At 34.2% G+C, this 24,866-nt stretch overlaps 1 protein-coding gene and 1 pseudogene across 10 annotated transcripts in view; both read left to right on the top strand.

Annotated features, from left to right (window-relative positions):
- KIAA1109 (KIAA1109 ortholog) overlaps positions 1–24,866 on the top strand; it is a 175,577-nt gene that overhangs the window by 116,791 nt on the left and 33,920 nt on the right. For 8 of the 10 annotated variants that reach the window (XM_032462793.1, XM_032462751.1, XM_032462777.1 and 5 more), the window contains 12 exons: positions 1,299–1,543; positions 3,677–3,782; positions 10,207–10,304; positions 11,020–11,205; positions 12,189–12,357; positions 13,915–14,126; positions 15,215–15,413; positions 18,886–18,945; positions 20,741–20,967; positions 21,723–21,923; positions 22,117–22,247; positions 23,508–23,631. In XM_032462793.1, coding sequence (XP_032318684.1) covers positions 1,299–1,543; positions 3,677–3,782; positions 10,207–10,304; positions 11,020–11,205; positions 12,189–12,357; positions 13,915–14,126; positions 15,215–15,413; positions 18,886–18,945; positions 20,741–20,967; positions 21,723–21,923; positions 22,117–22,247; positions 23,508–23,631 — 1,958 coding nt within the window. The remainder of the gene's footprint in view (positions 1–1,298; positions 1,544–3,676; positions 3,783–10,206; positions 10,305–11,019; positions 11,206–12,188; positions 12,358–13,914; positions 14,127–15,214; positions 15,414–18,885; positions 18,946–20,740; positions 20,968–21,722; positions 21,924–22,116; positions 22,248–23,507; positions 23,632–24,866) is intronic. The other 2 variants (XM_032462782.1, XM_006180705.3) reach the window with 1 other exon arrangement.
- Positions 8,907–9,837, top strand: LOC116667967 (annotated as a pseudogene).

Below are 24,866 nucleotides of genomic sequence, written 5' to 3' on the forward strand. Positions count from 1 at the left end.
AATTCTTCTGGATATGAAGGAAAGGGACAAAAATACTAAATGAATGACTGCACTAGTAATAAGGGATGACCTGAGGCCTAGAAGTACTTCAGCCTTGTGTTTTTAATTTGGTAATGCTGGTGGTAGAAACAGTGGTGGTAGCTACTGTGGTAGACAGTCCTCACCCCTTGCAGCCTGCAAGCCACAGTCAGTGAGTCTGCTGGACTGGAGTAATGAGTGAGAGGAGATCAGAGCAGTCATGACCTGTCTGTCCTTTCACAGTTGCATGAGTTGCTGAGAGAGCTTTTTTCTGTTTATAGATAAACTCATTCCAAGTATAAATATTGTATACTGAGTGAGTACAGTGAATGTGACATATAGAGATGATCTTTAGTATTTTGAAAAAAAGAATTATTTCTGGCACAATTGAGAATACCAGGAATATATAATAAATTACAAATATAGGCAAAATAGGCTATTTAATGACGTTTGAGTGGAGAGAATTGGTATGTGCAAACAACATCAGTAGATTTTGTTGGTTGGAAAGGAACATGAGCCTATATCTTAGACAGTATATGTAACGGGCAATAAGAGATCTTGATTTTAATAAGGTTTCTGCTACTCTTTAATGCTCTCATGAATAGTTGGAGGAATATTGCCTGAATAATAGTACAGGTTGTGTATTTATAATTGTTTGAACAACTACATGCCAAACTGTTGATTTAAGTGTTTAGAACCAACAGTAAACTAAGACTCATACCATATCCTTATTTGGAATATAGCGCCATTATTAATTATTGCTAAGGTGAAAGATACGTGTGTTTGTATAATTTTATACTTGATGAATATTTTCAGTGAGTGTGATTTGACTTGACAATTTCACTTTCCTTCCATACTGAATCAGGATCAGGAGGCAAATTATTAACTGCTAACTGTTTTCTGTGAATAAAACACTCTGTGAATTAGGGTTTTGGGTTTTTTTTTTTTGCACTCTTGTTTTAACTTTTTTTTTGGTAATAAGCTCAATTTCTTTCTGTTCTACCTTCTGTGAAGTAAAGAGAACATTTGTAAGTGTTTCTCTAGCACCTAACACAATGCTGTTCATAATGATACCTGCTGGCTTAATAATACTGCATGATTCTTTATAGTAACCATACATATATTTAAAGATAGGTAATATTTTATAAGCAAATTTAAAATATCCTTCTTAAATATTTCAACATAGTTTTTGGGAAAAGCATACATTTTTCTTAGACTCCATCTATGGAACAGAGTAAGGTATTGAACAAATAAACAGTTACTTTTCTTATTTCTTACAGGTGCACAGACCAGGTTTACATTTGAGCTGCCAAATCACAGACTGCGTTTTACTTCAAAAGTTTCTGCCACAGATATGTCAACCATTCCACCTTCTGCTAGTCTTAACCTTCCTCCTGTTACTATGTCAGGGAAATATATAATGGAGGAGCATGACAGTTATTCAGATCAGGTGTGGAGTATAGATGAACTGCCTTCTAAACAAGGGTACTATTTACAGGGAAATTATCTGCGTTGTGTGGCCGAAGTAAGTTCAGTTTTTAGTTTTCTTACTCTTTGTAATTTAGGAGTTTTGATGCTTTAGGTGTACCAAAATGTGTAGTAATCCAAATTTTTAAGACAAGTCATCAAATCATTTATTCTTACAGAATTTTATACTTAATCTGGTGTGTGTGTGTGTGTGTGTGTACATATACATATGTATGTCTCTCTCCTTAATAGTTTTATTTAAACTTTTTTTTTGTTTTAGTTATCTTTGAATTTATATTTCTTACATTGGGTTTTACATCTATCTGTGCAATATTTTCGTGATTCATTTGATTATAAAACTAATGGCATCTAACATTTGTCAAGGCCTTTATATGTGTTGGCTTGTACAGTCCTTAAATCAATTCTTTGAGGTAGTTAAATTCTCATTTTAAAGGGGTAGAAACAACCTTAAACAAACTTTAGAGTAATGATAAAATAATTACAGTTAGAATCACAGACTAATTTCTTTACTAAGGGAAGTGGAAAGCCAGCATATCTGATTCCATCATTATTTTTTCACTTTATATCTGTGCAGCTGTCACAAGTTTAAAAAACATTTGGAAAAATGTTTTCATTTGATTTGTGGTAAGCACGACATTTGTTATCATCCTAATTTGATACAGGAGAAAATTGAGGTTAGAGAGATTAAATCATTGTCCGTCAGTCTCCGGACTATCCAATGCGAGATGGAGGGGTCCCACACTGTGCTGCCAGCTTACTTCATCAGTTTGTAGAAACAGTTGCAACCTTATCAAAATTCAATTAGCCAACTATTTGTTTTATAAATTTTAGTCTCTAGACTATGAAGCATCTACAAGAATGCTCTTTGGCTTCTTTGCTAGAATATTACAGCTCTGTAAGGCATATTTAAGGCTGATTTATCTTCTTTAGACCCTGCTTACCCTAGTGCCTCTCTAGGAGTTGGGATTTCAGAATGTGAAAAACAAGCGTCCCCAAAAAACAGTATACAAGATTCTAGAAGTCAAATACTTATTTACTAAAAGATAGGTTATAAAGTGTATTTCATTTGTGCTTTCTACTCTGAAAAATAGTGTCCCAAATTCTAGTTTAGCAATGCTATTATTAACACTTAATTTGACAGAAAAGAAAACAAACCTAATGCAATGTATTGCATAACTCCTTACTAATATTAGCTATTATATAGGTATAAAGTTTGTAATTGGGAAAGAACATAATCCCAGGTTTACTCAGAATGCAGTTAATTACAAACATTTGAAGGAATCTAAAGTTGCATCTCTCTGAGAGGTGCCTGTTTTATTATGGCCTGAAATAGATGCTTGTGAAATCACCTTTGCCCATTTGGTACTACTCTATACAAAATAAAAGTGCCCAGTGCAACTTAGACTTTATGTGACTTCTCACTTAAGAAGAGATTGCTAAATCTGTTTTGCTTTTAATTTTTGATCAAAATATGAATGCTTTCAAATAGACAAATGTTGGACCTTTTGCCTTATTAATAAGGATTTTTCAATCCATGTTTGCTTTATAAAATTCAACTTCAATTAGGGCCTATTTTCTCTTTAACCTATTTATTAACTAATTCTTGCCAGAAATTTTAATCTTTATACTAATCATAGGGCATGTATTATAGTAAAACTGATTGAGTATATCTGATTTGCTAATTCATTCAAATGTAAGCTTCATGAGAGCCATAATTTTGTTGTTTTTATTTACAGCTGTAACCTAACGCAGTACACAGAGTAGGTGGCCAATAAATGTTTGAATAAGTATATTTACTTCCACTTACACTTGTCTATGGTTCTAACACTACAACAGGGGTCATTAAAAATAAATATTACTCTACATAAAATATCAGTTTTGAAAATTAGCATTTACACAGTTAAAGTGTAATTTTCATTCATTTTCAAAAGATTTCTCATACTTTTTTGGCTACTGTTATTTACAAAGCTAGGGGGAATGGCTCATAACAACGTCAGGCCAGTAGAGTATTGGAGAATCTGAATAATTTTAACCCGTCTTCAGTATATTAGTTTCAGGTGGTATGTAGATAATTAATTGCTTTTCCTCAGTTTGGAATGACTTATTTGAGATGTATTTAAAACTAATATAGTCCATAGTGTTAATCTAATATTCTGATTTTGTTTGGCAGGTTGGTTCCTTTGAACATAATCTTACAACTGATCTTCTAAACCACTTGGTATTTGTACAGAAAGTGTTCATGAAGGAAGTTAATGAAGTAATACAAAAAGTTTCTGGTAAGATGATCTGGTTTCTTATAGAACATATAGCAGGGTTTTATTATCATTGGCTATATGATGTTCCATGTATCAGTAGTATGAGTATCAATCCTATCATTTAGATAAAATTGTTGAGTAACTCCCTTAAAAAAATCCGCATTCTTTTTCTGGCTTTCTCACTCACAGATTCTTTTGCTTATTACTTTCGTTATGTGTAATATGTACATTTACAGTTTATAAACTAAGCAAAGCTCCCTTATGTTTCCCTTCTTAAAGAAAAAGCTTAGTATGTATCTACTAACCATATTAAATTAACCTTACTCATTTGGGGACAAAATTTAGATCAATATTAGCTTTCGATTTTAACCTCCAGATGGTAACTGTATACTGGCTACATGGTAAATTGTCTGTAGCAATTCTTACTATGTTTTTGCTATTCCTCAAGACATTACAGTCGAGTTTCTTAATCACTATTTTGTGTTGTAACAGGAAATGTATGTTTTTAAGAATATTTAATTGATTTTTAATTTACAAGATAAAGTAGTAAGAGAGTGGAAAACAAGTTGGCAGTATATAACAATTCTTGAGGCTAAATATTTCCAGTATGAATGTAGTCATGTTAAAATGATAGTTAAGCCTCATCTATAAATTGGTATCAAGAGGAGATTCCTCAATGTTGATAGATAAATTCATTCATTTAACAAATTTATTAAGTATTCAGGTATTCAGTTATAATTGTGATGAGTTCTCTGAATGACAAGAAGAGGGTGCTGTGTCTGTGTCAAAGGAGAAACTGACCTAGTCTAAGGAATGGAAAATGCTTCACAGAGGAAGTGATATTCAGAAACTCATAAGTGAAGTCTCATTTGACAAGAAAGGATAAGTAGAGAAGATTGAGGCAGAGCTTATGAACCAGTATTTGATAAGGTCCTGAAGGAGAACAGAACTTAAATTATGTAGCAGCTGAGTGAGCCAGAGGTTTTCCTGGTTCTCATGGGTTGGTTCTGGTTGTATCTGAGGTCAAGGAGCTCCTTAATGATCACACTGAAGAGGCCTAACAGAGCTATAGAATTGTACAAGTTAAGTGTAAAATTCAGATAAATCAGTGATCTTGGAATGTTTCTGAAAATGGTTGAATACAAATCATTACAGATGAGATGAATATATAACCCTTTCTGCCACTGAAAGTGTTTCTACTTGGGGAACATGCATAGGTTTTGATGTGACCCATTTACCTGGTTAAAAATCACATTTGAACATTGTCTATAATATCAAAGTTAAGAGTATTTCAAGTTGGTAAATTTTTATGAGTTTTAAAGAATATTTTTAAGTCTGCTATTGATGAATGTGTATAATTTAAAAGTGAATAGACTCTTCCATAACTAATCTTGTATCTCTTATGGTAAAATCTAGAATTATAGAGCTCCTAGTATTAGACTCATACTGTAAGCTGCCCCTGAAGTGGTTTTGATGAAAGAGAAAAGCTTTTCTTAACCTTTGAATTGCAGTCAGTTAGGAGTTACAAGTAAAGTATATCCCTAGATCAATGAATATTGAACTGCAAAAGAAAACTGGATGTTAATATTCTAACCTTGAAGATTTGCTAATCACTGTGAAGAATAGAGAGATCAGATTATGATGCCAAAGTCACTGAGTGACTAGGTCTGTTCCCCGAACCATTCCTCTTGACTGTAGAGAAAGAATGAACCCTAGGAAAATACCTGAAATGTAAGTCGCATATCATCCAGCTGGCCCAGGGGCCTCATGGAGCACAGATGTTCCATTATCCTTTCAAAACCAGAGAATGTAACAGATTGTTGAGAAGGGATACTTTGAACCCTTGTAGCCAGATTTCTTAGTATTCTAATCGTTGTGTTGCTTTCCTTCTCTCCCATAATCTTCATGATTGTTTTCCTTATTTATTTCTTGTACTTTTTCCTCATGCTTTTTCTTCATGTTACCTTTAGCTTTAGGACATTTTCTGTTGCATACGAATACTCATGTTCACAACCATCATCAAGTATGTTAGGAAAATTCTTTTTTGAAAAATCAATTTTTATAATCTTATTGCCCATGGATTGCTTGGGTTTCAGAAAGATGTAGGTAAGCACTGTCCTACTAAGCAGAAGAGATCTGTTTTTCAGTATGTATATATAATGGGAAATATATGTATAATGAGGTTACCTTCTTACAATTGGACCAGGTGTATATTTAATTTATAATGAGGTTAAAAAACTGTGGTGTTAATGTGACTAATAGTGCCTATGGTAATTTACTAAAATTATTGTGTAATACATTTTGTAAGAGGCAGAGCTTTTCTTTTAAATTAAAATTTTTTTTTCTGAAACTATATAAAAGATACTCAAGGTAGTGACAGCTGAACAAAACAAATAGGCTTTTTAAAAATTAGGCTATTTTTAAAGCAGTTTTAGGTTTGTGGCAAAATTGAGGGGAAGGTGTAGAGATTTCCTAAATACCCTCTGCCTTCAGTCACGCATAGCCTCCCCCATTATCAACATTCCTACCAGAATGGTACAGTTGTTACAACCGATGAATTACATTGACAAAACATTATCACTAAAAAGCCCATAGTTTAATGTTTGCCTTGTACGTTCTTTAGGTTTGGACAAATGTACAATGACATGTATGCCCCTGTATAGTATCCTACAGAGTAGTTTCTGCCCTAAAAATCCTCTGTGCTCTGCCTATTCAACCCTCCCTTGATTGCATCCAGGTTTTGGCCATTATGAATTAAGCTGCTATAAACATACTTATGAAGGTTTCTCTGTGGACATAAGTTCTCAGCTGTTTTTGGTAACTACCAAGGAGCATGATTGCTGGGTCATGTGGGAAAGTATGTTTAGTTTTGTAGGAAACTGCCAAACCATCATCCAAAGTGACTGTACTATTCTGCATTCCCACCAGAAATGAATGAGAGTTCTTGTTCCTCTTTGTCTTTCTACTGTTTGGTGTTGTCACTGTTATCAATTTTGGCCATTCTGATGGATGTGTAGTGGTATCTTATTGTTGTTTGAATTTGCATTCCCTTGATGACATGATGTGAAAAACCTTTTTATGTGCTTAATTGCCATCTGGATATCTTCTTTGGTTAGGTTGTTGTTAAATCTTCAGCCAATTTTTAAATCAGATTGTTTTCTTATTGTAGGGTTTAAGAGCTCTTGGCATATTTTGGATAATATTCCTTTATCGTACATATCTTTTAGAAATATCTCCCAGTCATGGCTTGTCTTCTTCTCTTACAGCAGAATTTTTAATTTTAATAAAGTCTAGCTTATCAATTCTTTCTTTCATGGATTGACGTATCTAAAAAGTCATTGTTGTACTGAAGGTCATTTAGGTTCTCTCCTATGTTATATGATTTTTATACTTTTCTCTTTTACATTTAGACTTGTGATCAGTGTGAGTTAATTTTTGTGACAGATTTAAGGTCTATATCTAGATTCACTTTTTTGCTTGTGGATGTCTATTTATCCAGTGCCATATGTGAAAAAGACTGTATCTTTGCTCCATTGTGGTGCCTTGTGCTCCTTTGTCAAAGATCAGTTAATTGCATTTATGTGGGTCTATTTCTGAGCTCTCCCTTCTGTTCTGTTAATCATTTTTGTCTGTTATTTCTCCAGTAACCACACTGTTTTGATTATGGTAGCTTGTAGTCTCGCAGTCAGGTAGTTTCAGTCCTCTAGTTTTATTCTTCTCCTTATTTTATTGGCTATTCTGGATATTTTGTCTCTTCACATACACCTTAGAATAAGTTTGTCAGTATCCACAAAAACACTTGGTAGGATTTTGATTGGGATTGCATCAAGTCTATATAGCTAGTTGAGAAGAACTGACATCTATCTTTGATCAGAGTTTTGTAGTTTTTTTCATATACATCTTGGACATATATTGTTAATTTATAATTAAGTATTTCTTTTTTTGAGGTGCTAATGTAAATGGTATTGTGTTTTAATTTCAAATTCCACTGTTTATTGCCGGTGCACAGAAAAGTGATTAGCCTCTGTGTATTATTAACCTTGTATCCTACAACTTTGCTATAATCACTTATTGGTTCCAGAAAATTCTATGCAGATGATCAGGTCATTTGTGAACAAAGAGTTTTATTTCTTCCTTCTCAATCTGTATATTTTTAATTTCCTTTCCTTGTCTTACTGCATTAGCTAAGACTTGTATAATGTTCAAAAAGGAGTGGTAAGAGGGGATATCCTTGTTCTGTACCTTCTTAGTTGGAAAGCTTTGAGCTTTTCACCATTGAGCATGATATTAGCTGTAGGTTTTTTGTAGATATTCTTTATCAAATTGAGTTCTCTATTCCTAGGTTACTAAGAGTCTTTATTATCAATAGGTACTGGATTTTGTCATGTGCTTTTTCTGCATCTTTTGATATGATCATTTGATTTTTCTTTAGCCTGTTGATCTGATGAATTACATTAACTGATTACCTAATAGGAAAAAACTTCCTATCCCACCTATATATGATCCCTGTGATGATGCTAAACTCAATATACATACAGGAAAAAAAGGAATCATTTTAAGATGAATCATTTAAGATAGAATATTTGAAAGATAAACATGCAGAAAAGTTTTTATAATAAGGGAAAGAGAAGACGAAATAGAAGTTGTATTTTAAAATATTAGAAAATATTATTTCCTTAAGGCCACAAGGCCTGTGGAACAAGTGGTCTATTAATAGGAACTTTAGGCGGAGTGGGGCTGCCCCTGGCGAACTGGTGGAATAGCTGCCCTCTCCCGGCTGCTGGGCCTGGGAGCGGCCTCTGCTGCCCTAGAGGCGTGACTCGGGTCTCCAGGTGAGCTTGCTCCTGGGAGGCGGGGGCGGCGGCGGCCGCAGCAGGGGGAGGGGGTCCGTTCCAGGGAGCTGCTCCATTTCTTCTCTCCCTCGCGGCCTGGGGGGGCGACCTGGCCTGGGGGCGACCTCTGCCCGCCGGAGATTTGCCTGAGGACTCCAGCCAATCCTGGGGGCATCCTCTGCTGCCCAAGAAGCCGGATGCCCGTCTCCAGGTGACCTTTTAGGTTATTGGGTCACAGATTGCTGGCACAATCATCCCTGTTCTCAAACGTCTTTTAAACTTGGGTGAAGTGATAAGTAGGGGAAGAAGATGACTTACTGAAAGCAATGCAGAGTCTCCCGAGAAGAGATTCACACTGAACAGCTTTGTGTCAGACTTTGGAAGACCGCTGGTGCCCACGGTGTTATCTGGCAGGGCAATGACGAATCAAGGTCCCTCTTTCACTGCTACGTCAATGAAGTGGACCACTTGGACAAGGCCAAAGCTGGTATCCCAACCATAGCCCTTGACAGTGATATTCGGCTCCAGGAAGCCATCAGATGCAGCAGGTGGCCAGAGGAGGAGCCGAACAGGCTCATGAAATGTGACATCCCCAACTTCATCAACACGGACCAGAACTCTTCCTTTGGGGAAGATGATCTCCTGATTTTGTAAACACCGATTGTTCTAGAAAATAAGCCAGTTGCCCAGACCTCACACAAAGACTTGAATTGAGAAATGTGCTTTGTCAAGTGTCTTTCTGAAGATGTGAAGTCTATTTTTGTATGGCAGGAAGTCCCCTTTCACAAAATTGTATGTGTTTGTGTCTGAGAGAGAGAAATCGAGACAGACAGAAAGACGAAGAGACAGAAGAGAGCCCCCTCAGAAGAGAGCTAGTTGAGGTTCCCAGTGGCCTGACCCATGCACCAGATTTGATGTAGGAACTGTTCCACCGAAAGAAATCCCTTCGCCATAATATCTTTTGAGGAAAATATTATTCTTTAAGACTCTAACACTAAATCGTAGAACAAAGCATGGAACATTTCTTGTAGTTAATACCTGTTCATGCAAAAAGAAACTTGATATTTTCATTAAAGAATGTTGATTTTAATAAAAAAAAAAATAGGAACTTTAGTCCCAGGGTCCCCTGTCCCCATTTTTTTTTTAACGTATAGGTCAAACTTTTATTGTCACACTTTTTGTTATTAGCATCTGCTGCCTTATTTTTCATTTCTCCACCTTTATTTTTTTTTCATTCTTTTTTTGTTTATAGCACATATACATATAAATGATAAAGGTCACATTTTTGATTGAAGAAATGAGTTCAGTGTATTTTTTTCCCTCAGATATATTTTCTGAGATGTATAGTCATGTTTGGTTTAATTATATGTAAAAAAATTTAATTTAGTTCTTACAAAATATTCTCAATAAATGTCTATATATGCATTATTATCCTGATCTTACATACATCTGCCTCAGTGAAATGTGACAGGGCTAAAATTCCCTGTTAAAGATTGAGTTAATGATCAGTAAAAAGAAAGTGTTTTGTGGTTTTTATTTTGAAAACACACAAAGTAGTTATTTTCCTTTTTAAAGAAATTGCTTCTGGCCTTCAATTATTTGACCTCTTTCAGGTGGGGAGCAGCCTATTCCCCTTTGGAATGAACATGATGGAACAGCAGATGGAGATAAGCCTAAAATTCTACTCTATTCCCTGAACTTGCAGTTTAAGGTAACATAAATAATAATGCTTCTTTAACAAGCATTTTTCTAATCAATTAATGTATGCTGGAAAATACATATGTTACATGAATATGCCAAATAGAAAATAAAAATGAAGTATAATCTTACCCACTGAGAGAAAAGCTCTAACAATTGAATATCCTATCTTCTTTTTGTATTTAGATATATGCATATACTTATGCATTTTTAAAAACCTCGAATACCATTGCATGTCAGAACATCTACATCCACTTTATTTTCTTGAATAGCTGTGGTATATATTATGCAGTTGTAACAATTTAACTGCTTCTTTCTGATGAACATTTTGATTTTTTTTCTAATTATTGCTGTTATAAATTACTCTGCAAGAAATAGTTTGTACACTGGTCCAGTTAACAATAATTAATAGAAACCTTACTATATCCAATATTCAAGATATTCTTAAAGATCATTCTTATGAAATAGTTATTTAATTGTAATGTATTCAACCCATGAACAGTCTAGATTTTAAATACAAAATACTGAAATGAAACTTAATAGCTAAAAAAATTCCTACTAACATGAGAAATTAAAAGAATATTGCCAGTCTTTATCAGCTCATTAGACATCCTACATGTGTTTTAAAACCTGGCTATTTTATTTATCATATATTGAAAGATTTCATTTTAGTGGATACACATTATTGACTTAGGATTCTTTTTTTCTCCTAACATACAATCTGCTAGGGTATTCAAGTAACGGCCACAACTCCCTCAATGAGAGCTGTGAGATTTGAAACTGGATTGATTGAACTGGAACTTTCGAATCGACTTCAAACCAAAGCTTCACCAGGAAGTAGCAGCTATCTGAAACTGTTTGGTAAATGCCAAGTGGATTTAAATCTGGCATTAGGACAAATTGTCAAACATCAAGTGAGTGCAGAATATGTTGATATTAGAACTGTGGCTTTTAAACTTTGTATATCAATTTGAACTACTTTTAGTATTAATATACTTAAAAAATTATTTAGTTTAAGTTCCTAAAATTTCTGGTTGTAAATTCTAATGAAAAATTGCTTAATAGGGCCCTTAATATTTTACCTTGGATTTTCATTGAGTATTTTGGCAGTAGATTGTTCTGTGCAAATGCAGTCAAATGAAACTTAATCTAGTATCTTCATAAATATTTGTTTATAATTTTGTTAAACATTATTTTTTATTTTAACATTCTGTACTTACATTGGTCAGTCCTTAAAATGTTACTAAGTTTCTTAGTTCCCCTGTTTGATAATGGCAAATTTTGCATGTTAAACTTGTCAAGTTAAAAATACATATATATGTGCGCAACAGTAAATCAGATTCTGTTTTATAAAAATTAACTTTCTTAGCTCATCAGAGAATTTTTTATTGTTGTTTTTGTTTTTGCTAAAAATTATTATGTGGATTTTAATCTTTTTTCCTTTAATTTGAAGAACCGATTAAAAGAATACCAGTCACACTTTCAAAACTGAATGGCTATATTAAAGATTATATGGGGGAATAAATGAACAAAAGTTTCATGTCATCTCTAGAAAAACAGTAATTTTTCCAAATAGAAACACAATTTGAAAGGAAAGGGGATCTAATTATCTTGAAACATTTAATATATTACCATTCAGAATTTGGACCTAATCCTAGTTTTTGTATGAAATTTATGTATGACTTCATATTTATTTCTTATATACCTATTCATACTGTATATTAATTTCAAATGTTTATAGTACAGAGTATTAGGAATGTATCATTGATGATTGAAACTGAGAAAAGTGTACTGTAGTTCTTTTGGTGAACAATACTATTAAGTGTTCAAACTTTTAGTTTCTTTAAATGAACATTTTCCATTATTTTATTTTACTGAGTTTTTAATTTCATTTCAGGTTTATGAGGAAGCAGGTTCTGATTTTCATCAAGTTGCCTATTTTAAAACTAGAATTGGATTAAGAAATGCCCTCCGAGAAGAAATCAGTGGTTCTTCAGATAGGGAAGCTGTGCTTATTACCTTGAATAGACCAATTGTATATGCACAGCCTGTGGCCTTTGACAGAGGTAAGATAAACCATCAATACTATCTTACTAGATTTAGAAATGTTTTGGTAATGCTAGAGAAAAAATTATCTATAGTTGAGCACCACGAATGCTTAACAGCTAAATGTCTCTAAAATTTGAAACGTGACCATCCAGAAAAGGTTTCTCGCTTATTCTTTTCAGTTTTTGAAGTTATTTTACTTTTTAAAGTTTTTCGCTTCCTAGATAGGAATGTCTGATTCAGTATTTCAATTGTAATGCTAAGTTTTTTGGTTTGGATAACTAGTTGCATTTGTCCTGGTGCTATCTTTATTCATTTAGTCTATAAACATTTATTGTTTACTGTCTAGAAGGAGAATATGAATAGGGAAAGCAGGATCTCTGCCCTCAAGGAACTCTCAGTGCAGTGGGAAAGAGAGCAAAGTAGACTGCAGAGTGGAGTTACATGTATATCTGCATCTGTGTATGTAAATCCTGATATCTGATGCAGCCTAACTTTCCCTCTGCTGCTTAGAGGAGAAACTAATTTTCCAGATTGTACTTGGAGTTAGGAGTTCACCAGCGGGAGAGGAAAGGAAAGCTTGTCTTATTTATCTCTGTATCTGAAGGCCTAGAACAGTCCCAGGCATACAGTAAGAACTAAATAAATATTTGCCAAATGAGAGAGAACATGAATGAATATATATGATCACAGAGGTATAAGAAAAATACAGCAGCAGCTTTCATAAAAGAAAATAATGGGAAATAAGGCTGAATGATAGATAGGGTCTAATTACTGTTAATTGGGTGAATATGTTGGAATTGTATTTTAGAAGTAATGAAGAACCATTTATGAAGCCATTAAAGATTTAAATTGGTGGTGGGCATTGGCAGATGATAAGATCAGTTTATTAGAAAACCGCCCTTTTGGCAGGGTTATGGATAAGATTTAATTTTGCTAAATCCAGTACACAATTTTTTTCATTTCTCGTCTTACCGACCTCTGGTCCGCTTTCAACAACTCCTTAAAGTACTTTCTACTCTTTGTGTCCATGACATAATACTGCTCTTTCTTCTACTTCTCTGCCCCCTTCATCTTTATCTCCTGTTTAGGCACCTCCTTCTGCATACTGCATTAAATGATGGCTTACCTTACAGTTTCATTGTTGTTACAAACTCAGATGTCTTTGACTTCTCTCTCTAAATCACATCTTCTTAGTGTATATTCCTAGTACTAAGTACCTCTCCTTCAGAAATTCTTAACTGTAGTAAGAATAAGCTCCATAAAGTCAGGTCCCATGTCTGTTTTTGTTTGTTACTCCATCCTAAAGCCTAGCATTTCACAGATAATTTGTTGAATAAATGAATGGACCTGGATTTTCTTTTCCCTTCTCTCATTTTGCAGTTGCCCCCTTTCTGCTTTTTTCATTAGTCAAGTTAACTATTTCCTCTTAGATCCTTTCTAATTCTAATGCTACAATTTTCTGGGAGTAATTTTTATTAAGCAACAGGATTTTGCAGCTATTGAGGTTTACTTGCTAGTATAGCCTTACAGTTTTGATTTTAATTTTCTTTCTGCCTTGTCTTAATTATCAAAAGCTGTGCTGTTTTGGCTGAATTATAAGGCTGCCTATGACAATTGGAATGAACAGCGAATGGCCCTACATAAAGATATTCATATGGCTACAAAGGAAGTAGTAGATATGCTGCCTGGTATCCAGCAAACATCAGCTCAGGCCTTTGGGACTCTCTTCCTCCAACTCACTGTGAATGATCTGGGAATCTGCCTGCCTATCACAAATACTGCACAGGTATGAAAAATCAAATCATAGTCCATACTCATCATTTTTATGTATATAGAGTATAACAGTGACTTTTCCACAATAACAGTTTATAACTTGAATTTTAGTAAATAACAAGATTGAACTCTTTGAACTATTATTCATCCACAGTGTATTCAATATGAATCTCATGAAACTTTTCTGTGAAGCATTCTGATGTGCCTCAGAATAGTAATGAGATTGATAGCCATGTAATAAATCTTAATTTTTACTTTGGAAAATAAGTAGCTTAATTCTCAGAATTTTATTATTATTTTGTATTTAGCAAAGACATCTTTGGCATATACTTATTAATAAAATAGAAACAAAGGACATTTAATAAGAATACTATTTAATGTTTAATAATCTCAACTAAAATAGGGTAAGGAATTTCAAAATTCTTTTAAACTGTAATATTTAATGGTAATGAAACTTCCAAGTTATGTGTACTGGATAAAGGAAAAAATTTACCCTTTGTAATTTAGTACCAGTACTCAGGGAGACATATTTGCATGCACATGTGTATGAGAGAAAAGGCCATGGGCCCCTAACAGGCCGTGAAGTTACAATTATAACAAATACAGAGATTTATATTTTACTGTTAGAATTTACCTTAAATAACCGGTAACTAGTTGTTGAATGAATCTAACTTTTAGTATTTTGTTTGGCAAGACAATGTTAAGAAAAACTCTGGGTTGAGAGTTGGCAACGTGGTATGTTTGTGCTTCAGGAGTTGAAAAATGATATTTTAATGGCATGATGAACAGAACTCAAAAAGGTTGTACACATCAGGGGTGGTTGTCAAAATGAGAATGTTCCCCACAGCTAAAACAGAGGGTTGAGATAGAAAAGTAGATAATTAGCCTTATGTAAGTTTAGTTTTTTAAAAAATGTACACGGTGAATGCATTTCACTTGAGCAAAGTAATTTTTTAAAAGTAGGCATCCTTATAAGCTGCTTTTTAATGAAGCTCTCTAGGGTTGTCCCTTTCTAAATGTTTGATCCTATGAGTCATGTGAGATTTCCAAATTTTAAAAGTTGTACCTTTTGTCTCATTTCTTCTTTAATATATTTTGCAGTCTAATCATACTGGAGACCTTGACACTGGTTCTGCTTTAGTACTGACCATTGAAAGTACTCTCATCACTGCTTGTTCTTCAGAATCTCTAGTTAGTAAAGGGCATTTCAAAAACTTTTGTATCCGTTTTGCTGATGGCTTTGAGACATCATGGGATGACTGGAAACCAGAAATTCGTGGGGACCTGGTGATGAATGCCTGTGAGTGTCTTTTATCTTCTGTATGAGGTTTAGAATTTTTAAAAAGTAAAAGATAACTCCAGTGTCTTCATTAGTTAAACTAAATAATGTCCAGATGTATGAATGTTATTGAACTTTGTGAAATAAAGCCTATTTCTAATTAAAGATACCAGAACATATTTGATAAAAACTGCAGCTTTCAGTAGTTTTGGTAAGTAAACCAACTAGATATTCTTTTTGATGGTAATAACATCTGAAGTTTTGTTTATGCCCTGATTTCTCCTGTAATTGATTCATGAATGACCAGGTAAAGCATCTTTTTCCTGTGGGGATCTTGAAAGAAAGTGATAAATGTGTAAGATCCAGTTCATCCTATAACATAGTATTGGATAACCAGGAGCAGGAACTCCAGCCATAATTATTATTGACATGAATAAATTCACATGTCCAAATTTGTAGGATACAGAGTGTAACACGTGTGGATTCCTCTGATTCCATAATACTCAAGGTTGGAAATAAATAATCTGTGTTTATATGCTATTTTGAAGGTACAGGGGTTTATTTTTATTTTAATATTTTAAATATAACAGAGTTGATAAGACATCATTAATCTTAACAGTGAAGAGAAATTATATTTGAGGAATTAAAGGTTGTGAACTAAAATTCCTCAGCCAATCTGTAAACCAGAATTAATGCTTAATTATTTCTCAGAATTTGGTATGCCATTGTTCAGCAATTTTTTTCCCCTCTCCACTAGAAGAAAATCTTTCTAGTGCTGGGTTTTATTTGAGAACTGGGAAAATGTTCCATTATTTTTACATCAAAAATTGAAGTTTTAGCATTCAGTGTTGGCTAAAATTTAGATAATACTTTAGGTGAAATTCTTGGTTTTGAATGCTTTGCATTTAGATAATTCATAGGTAAAATACTAGTATTTCCGTTAAACATTTCAGGTTACCAAGAAGACTTGGTATCAGAGTACTCATGCCTAACACCCAAAAGACCAAAAATAGACTTCATCAGGAATCTTACAAATAATCATTTTACATGGTGGTTATATACATTTTTAAAAGTCACTATTACTCTCTTTTGTTTGTGTGTGGTTTTTTTCCTTAAAATAAATGTAAACCTACTAATTTTTATGAAGGTGACATTTGTTGTCATTATAGTTGTATTGGATAGAATATATTTGGAAGCAAAGGAAGGATATCATTTCCTTAACAGTTTAAACAAAGGGAAATGCATAAGACATGTGCCTCTAACTCAAAAGGAAAAACACAAGACTAAAAAACATGAACACTGGCTCAGCTCCTCAGTGTATATTAGACCAACAAAGTAGAACACTAATGTGCTGATAATCATGATAATCATAATTTATTTTGTGTTTTGGAGGGTATCAAGTGACTTGTTTTTGTAAAATGCATATTATTTAGTGCCTTGGGAGAGTGGCAAAGGAAATGAGTAGAGCAGTTGTTGACATAATGATAAGAATTCCAAATGATAAGTTTGCCAAGGTAGTTTACTACTTTGTAGTTTTTATTAGTTTTTATTGGGTATAACTGACATTTAATTTTTTAAGGAAAGAGAATTGAGTTTAGGGCAAAAAAATAAGTAAAAGTAAGATTATGCCTTAGGCTTTTTTTTTTCACAAATTATTTAAAAATTATGCCCTAGAAAAAAGACAGCCCAATTTAATTTCCTCTCTAGGTGACAGTGTTTTTTGGGAAATGCAGTAAAAATTAGGAAAGACGATCTATAGGAAGGGTTCAATGGACCATGTAAGTAGATAGTAAAGATTAGACCCTTTTTATTAATATGTATTTACAAACCATTGAAAGTTTGAAAAATTCCAAGCTTTCTGTTAACACCTGGGTAACATTTGGTTGTAACAGCAAGAAAATTGCCATCCTGGATTCTGGCTGGTCCAACGCAGGGACCACGGGTACCATGGGAAAGAGCCCAATGGGTTTCTCTCATCTCATCACTTTCAGGATTTGGATCTACTCCTAAAAATTTTAATGTTCCTTATTAATTCATTATGGCTCTGTATTCTGTAAATTTATATAATTTTTTAAACTTAATTTTTAAAAATTCTCTGGCACTTCTTGGGATTGGAAGTCCCCAAAGTTTTCTATCCTTTTTGAATTTACTAGTTCTTCCTTTCACTTGGCCTTAGTTATTCTACTCCTGTTCAAGGGTTTTCTTTTTATTGTAGAGTTGTTAGATTTGAAAGGGTAATGTGGGGTTTTTTTGCTCTGATTTATAACCACACTATTAAAGGTGAATTGGGCAATCTTTTACCCCAAGATCTAGTTCTTTTTTATAATTTGTGTGTGAGGCACAAGTACCATATGTTTCAAAAATATAATTTAGATTTTAAAGTTATTGGCATTGGGGAGGGTATAATTGTGGTAGAGCATGTGCTTAGCATGGATGAGATCCTGCGTTCAATCCCCAGGACCTCCATTAAAAATAAATAAACCTGATTACCCCAAAAATTTAAAAATAAAGTTATTGACATTACTTTTAAAATATAATAGAAATTGTCATTTAATAGATGCTTTTCCCCAGAATACATTATAGCATTTCTATAACTCACATTTGAGTAACAGTTGAATACTAGTTTAGGTTATGGAGTGAACTGCAAAAAGACATTTCATTTAAGGTGTACGTAATGTCAGGTTCAGATTGAAATTGGGTTTCCATTAAAGATTACTGAGAAAGGGTCTTAATTCTATCTTTAGACTTTACTTTGTTTAAAAGTTGTTTCAAAGATGGTATGTCTTTACTGATTAAAATTGTTGATTTAATTAGCCTTTCTTTTTAAGCTGGAGTTATCTGATTAAAGCTAAGTAGTAGTAAATGTTTCAAAGTTAAAGTCAGATATGTTCTGGGGATAGGACCATGACCTTAGGAGACTGACCTTATTAGATTGACAGTATGGCAGTCAGTCATCTTTTTCTCATAAAATGATCCTTGACAAAGTAAAACATAAGGCTGGTGAGTCATGTCTGTTACCTAATGTGGCAGTTCTTAGTTATCAAAAAATCATTTTTACATCATTTACATTCTCAAAGTGCCATTCACTCATAATGGCACAAATTGTCATAGCATCAGGAAACCACACTTTCAAAGTTGGCCAGGTATTGTCACTCAGATAAGGAAATCACATGCAGAATGTAAAGCTAAAGCTGCAGTTAAATTCTTTTTCTTTCTTTACTGAAATATAGTTGATTTATGATATTATATTAGTTTCAGGTGTATGCAGTTAGGTTCTTAAAAATCAGTAAGAATAAAATATTGTGAGATACAAAATAGGAATTACAAGTTATCTAAAGCAGTCCTTTCATTCCCCAGATGAGAACTGAAACTTGGAGAGGCCACTGATCCTATTTATATTAAGATAATCATCTTTGGGTGAAAAATTGCAGTACAATATGTTATTGCGAGCATAATTTTATTGAAGATTATTTTGGGGGTGATTTTTGTGCAGGTGTAGTTCCAGATGGTACCTATGAAGTATGTTCCAGGACTACAGGACAAGCAGCTGCTGGTAAGTTCGCATTTGGTATTACTTTTGCTATATATGTCAGGTAGAATCTGCTTTTGCATCTATTTTTTCTGCCTTTGTATTAAAGGATCTTTTAACTAAACAAATTCTGGTATTCCCTAATGTTTAAAAACTATTTTGCAATAATATTAGCATATTTTTATTTAGCAATACATTAGACACCATCAGTGTACAATATACAGTACAAAATGTTTTGGGAAAGACAAAGATGATTAAGATATACTTTCTATGCTCTATAAATTTAAATTCGAATAATGGAGTTAGGGCCCTGTAACATAACTGAACTGCAATAAGTGATAAGTTCAATAAAATATAAAATTCCAATTGCTGGTGAAATTTACAGGAGAGAGAAATTTCCAAATTTTGAAGGATACTGAGATGAGAGAAAGCTTTATAGAACAAGCACTTAAATAAGGACTTGAAAGATGAATAAAATTATTTCCTAAGCAAAAACTGGAAAATATGAATAGAAAAAAATCAGGCAGAGAGAATAATAGGTGTCATGATGTCAAAACACAATGTCTAGCTAGAGTTGTTCAAATTGGCTAGAATAGAGTTATATGAAAAAAGGATGGGAAAAAGCTTAAGTCCAAATTAAGAGTTTGGACTTGATTTGGTGGACAGTGAGAAAGCCACTGAATTTTTCTGAACAAGAAAGTAGATGGTGACAGTATCACAGGGACAGGGGTCAGAGGAGAAAAACCCAGGAACCTGATTAGGACATAACTATGGATATAATAACCTGTCTTGACTAAGTGTAAATTTGTATTATTTTGCCTGGTATAAAATTAGGGTATGCTAAACGAGATATTTATTTAAGAGCTCTTAAAATGTTGAGAAGGGTAGAAGCTGATTAAGATTAGTAGATTTCCTCTCTCTCCTTACTATTCCCTCTTATCCTCCCAAGCCTAGTCTCAGGACTCATCGTAAGTAAATTGTCTCAGAAAGTATGCAAGGCCTGCAGTCCCCACTGATAGAGAACTGAAAAGCCTAGGAAATTTCCAGCAGTAATGTTAGAAGGAAAAGGTGATGACTGAGGTAAATACATACTGGGAGAAAGGTCACATAAAAGTCTTTGTCAGGACTCTTGTTTGTTAGTGACAACAACCCACTCCAACTAGCTTAACCAAAAGGGGAAACCTATTAAAAGAATATTTGCAGATCACAGTTACACTTAACAATAGCTATCTCAGGGAAGAGAAGGAACCAGGGCAATGGAGGGGCCCTGAGGAACCACTGGAAACGATCTCAGCTGCCACCTGGGCTCTTTCCGGCTCTTGTCTTTGCTTCTGTCTGGCTGCTTCATTTTTCTTTACTGCTGACCTCCTTACACATGGCAGGAAACATGGCTGCCAACAGCTCATGAGCCTCATTTTCCCACCCTCAGTCACTAGAGAGGGACCAGTCTTTTCTCAAGTCCAGGGGAGGATTCTTAGTTTTCCAACTTTGACCCTTACCTGAACTAATTATCTAATACATTCTGGTGCATGAGGAAGGGTCATGCCAATTCCTGCTATAGCCATGGGAAGGTGGATCAGCTTGAGGGCTGGTGGGAGGACGAAGTCCACAGGGCACAGGAGGAAGAAGGGTGCTGCACAGAGGGCACCACAGATATGATAGGGAAATCAATCCCATAGTCTGATGTTTCTGACAGATCTAGCTGTGAGAGACATTAATCATTACACAGGGCCATCGTCCATTTTAATCCTTGAATGTAGAATTATTTAACTTTCTATACTCAGAACTTACCAAAAATGCCACTTCTTTATTTAAACAGAAAGTAGTAGTGCTGGAACCTGGACACTCAATGTATTGTGGAAAATGTGTGGGATTGATGTCCACATGGATCCTAACATTGGCAAAAGACTCAATGCTCTGGGCAATACCCTTACGACACTGACAGGAGAGGAGGACATAGATGACATTGCTGATCTAAATTCAGTGAACATAGCTGACCTGTCAGATGAGGATGAAGTTGACACTATGTCTCCCACTATCCATACTGTAAGTAAACCCACTGTTAGATTTTTTCAGGACTGGCTTTTACCCTAAGAAAGGGATATTACTAAATCAGTGTTATTTGCTGTAGTTGCTAATTGAGGAAGGAAGGGAATGGTGGTTTTCTGTGTATACATTTATATAATATTGTTTTTTACTTTAATAATATTGTCTTTCAATTGAGTTCCTTGTTTTATAATCTACCAACCAAATTGTGCATTAACCTACAGGTAACGTATTAACATTGAAAGCAAAGTGCAAACAAATTTTTAGGGACAGAAAGTAGATTAGTGGTTGCCTAGGGCTGGGAGAGTCTGAAAGGTTGGGAGGGGGAATGGGAAGAGACTGATAACAGTTATGAAGTTTGTTTAGGGGGTGGGGGATGAAAATGTTCTGAATAGATTCTGATAACGATTCCACAGCTTTGTGAATATACTAGAAACTACTGAATTAATACATTTTAAATGGGTGAATTTATGGCATGTGAATTCTATCTCAGGAACTATGTTTAAAAATGAATGTCAAAAGCAAAGAGCATGCACACAAAAGGAAGTATACATTTAAAAATATATATTTCCATCTATACTGTACATATTCTTTAGTATCAGATTATTTGGTAGTTAAAAAGAAAGTTTCTCTCTGCTTTTATTCCAGTATTGATTTAAAAAGACTTTTGAAACATCTTTTAACTATTGTATTCTGAAATAGTTTTGTTCTTGGAAAGAAATTTTTAAAAATTAATGTTACTGTTTATCATTTAGAGTTCAGATGGAAGTTCAGTAAGTGGAGATGGCCACAAGCTCACCTTTGGGCAGCGACTTGTAAATCACCTACTAGGCCTGAGGCGCCCACATCAGCGCTATTCTGTTCCTGCAGAGTATCTGTGTGACCCCGAGATGGGGGCCTCCCCTCAGTCTAGCCAGTCCCATTTGAAAGCATGCAGAGCTCACTCATGGGGAAACGTAGGTAGCAACTAAATAGATTACTTATGAAAATGAAGGGATTCGAATCACTGGAGAATTCCAATCATCTTACTTAATATAGATGGCTTTGATTCTTGCATGCTTCCTTGATTTAAGGTGTTTTTTCTGTGATAGTATAGATTTGCTGTGTGACCTAAGGGTGTTACTGACAGACATGCTTTTGATTTTTCAGGAAGCTGTAGATTATCGAAGACAAGGAGCATCTTGTAGCCAGCCAGGAGAACTTAGAGGAAGAAAAATCATGAAACGTATAGTGGATATCAGAGAGCTGAATGAACAGGCCAAAGTAATAGATGATCTTAAGTATGTATAATGATTTTTAATTTAATATAGTATTCCCTAATAATAGAATCAGGATTTTAAATGTGAAGGAAACTGAATTTGTGCCAGTACAACTCCTTTAGTTTATAAGTGAGATCACGAAGGTCAAGAGAAGTTTGGTGATTTGTCTGAGAACATACACTCATTAGTGATAAAGTTAGAAGTCCTAGTCCAGTGCTCATCACAACTTCATTTTTGAGCAGTTTATGACTGATTTTATGTCACATGCATGCATCTCTACGTCTGTGTACATACATGTGTCTTCATGTATGTATATAAATACATGTGTCAGTATTTTGGTAATATTTTGGGAATGCAGATTTTTAAGAGGGGAAACAACTTTCGAATTTATTAAGCACCTATTGTGATTCTGACATATGACCTCAATTTAATCCTCCCATCATTTCTGTGAAGTTAGATGGCATTATCCAAACTTTATAGATGAGAAAACTGGCTTGAAGAGGTTAAAGAACTGGAATTTGAACTTGTGTTTGTCTGCATTCAAATTTCATGCTCTTCTTGCCTGCTTATATTAGCAGTTTCCTAGAACTGAGGCGAGGGTAGAGTGAGTCAAGAGAAGGGAGTAGGTGGTAGAAGTTTTTTTCTTTGCCTGTTGCCTGCTAGATAGTACTGACCAGGTAACGCTTCCTCCGTAAGGCTAAATATTCTTCTTGCCAAACTTTGAGATTTTTGTTTCCCCAAAAGGTGATAGTTGTGCCTCATCCTTTCTAATTATATTACCCCTGTGTCTGTGTTTTTCTTGCATTCAAGGGTTACACAAATATATGCATTGTAAATGAAGGTATTCCCTAAAAACTTGTCTGTAAATTACTTATGATACAGTGATTCACATTTTCCTGTTGACTTACTTTACAGTTTGAGTTTTGTTCTCAGGGGAAAAAATGACTTGAAGCAAAATATACTTCCTCCCTAAATCTTACCTGGGGCTTAAATTATATGTAGAATTTTACATACAGATAGTCTTCTGCAGAGTGGGTCCATAGCTTTCATGAGATTATCAAAGAGACTTTTGATGTAGAAATAGGTAAGAGTCATTTCCTAAAATGTTAGTGAAGCTTTTTTATAGTTTTCTGGATATGAGTGTTAACTCTGGAGGATTTTGGTCTGTTCATACATAATCTTTGATATTCTGATAAGTGAAAGAATTAAAAAGGAGCAAATAAAAATCACTCTCACTTTGTCACCTCCTTATGCTAATTGCCACATTTGTTTTGCATCCAGAAAATTAGGTGCAAGTGAAGGAACCATAAACCAGGAAATTCAACGTTATCAACAGTTAGAATCTGTTGCCGTGAATGACATTAGAAGAGATGTTCGTAAAAAATTACGGAGGTCCAGTATGCGAGTGAGTAAACATTTAAGGAGAATTTTATTAAAGTAGACTGTTTAAAATTTTTACTTTATTAAATTTTATGATGATACTTATGTTGTTCTCTTTCTTCCTCCATTGCTGGTGATAACACTTGATTTGCATATCCCATATCTACTATGTACCGAGCACTATTTAAAGTACGTTACATTTAACAATCCATTAAATCCTTAAAACAGCCCTACATGGTAGCTTGTATTATTTTCCCTGTTGTAAAGATGAAGCAACTGAGGCACAGAGAGGTCAAGTAATTTGACCAAGGTTATACAGCCAGCAATCCCCGTGGAGCCAAGATTCAAACCTAAACAGTGGGACTCTACAGTATATGTCCTTAGCCACTGTGTTTTGTCTGCCTTTCATAAAGTCATGCTTTCTTTTTTATATCTAACTCAAATGTGAAATCTTTTGAGATGTCCATTCTACCCCATCCCACTTTCCATAACTGACTACTCTTGCCACTACGTACTCTCAGCACTTTATGTTAATTAACTGCATATTTAGTTGTCCGTACTAGAGTTTGAGTCTCTTAAAGGAAAAGTTATTTAGCTTTGACCTTACTATCTACCACATTGTCTGGATTGAGTCCAGTTACTAAACAACTGAAATAAATATATAGATAAATATACTATTAAAATACAGTAGAAAATAATTCTAAAACTTATTCAAATGGAGGTAGGTTCCTTTGGGTCAAAGTGGTCTTGTTAGTAGAAAAACTAATAAGTGGGTTCTTAGATATATTCATATTTATATATAATATTTTCAGCATACCCTTCATCTTTTGTTTTTTTACCAGAATAAGGTTTTTGGGTGGCACCCCAGTACATAAAAACAGATAAAAATCAGAGCTGCTAAGGTCAAAGGAAGGGGGAGAGGTTGCAGGGATCCAGGATTCATTGTCTTGAATTTTCTTTGCTTGGTCACCACCAAATTCCCAGCAAACCTCATTTGAATACTGTTCTAAATTATTTAAATTAAGAATAAAATTCAATTTGAGCTACTAATAACTGGCTTCTGATAGTACTAAATGGATAGTGATGATCTGTAATGCATAACTCTGTTTAAAAATTTTGCCACTATGTACTTCATAGTCATACAATAAAACTAAAATATTGCTTGCGTACTGTTTATAAGGTAGGTTATACTTGGTAATTGACAGTTAAAAATAAAACTAGGTAGAGAAGATTAGGGAAATTACTGAAATTACATGTGTG

The sequence above is a fragment of the Camelus ferus genome, chromosome 2 (assembly GCF_009834535.1).
Source record: "Camelus ferus isolate YT-003-E chromosome 2, BCGSAC_Cfer_1.0, whole genome shotgun sequence".
NCBI lineage: Eukaryota > Metazoa > Chordata > Mammalia > Artiodactyla > Camelidae > Camelus > Camelus ferus.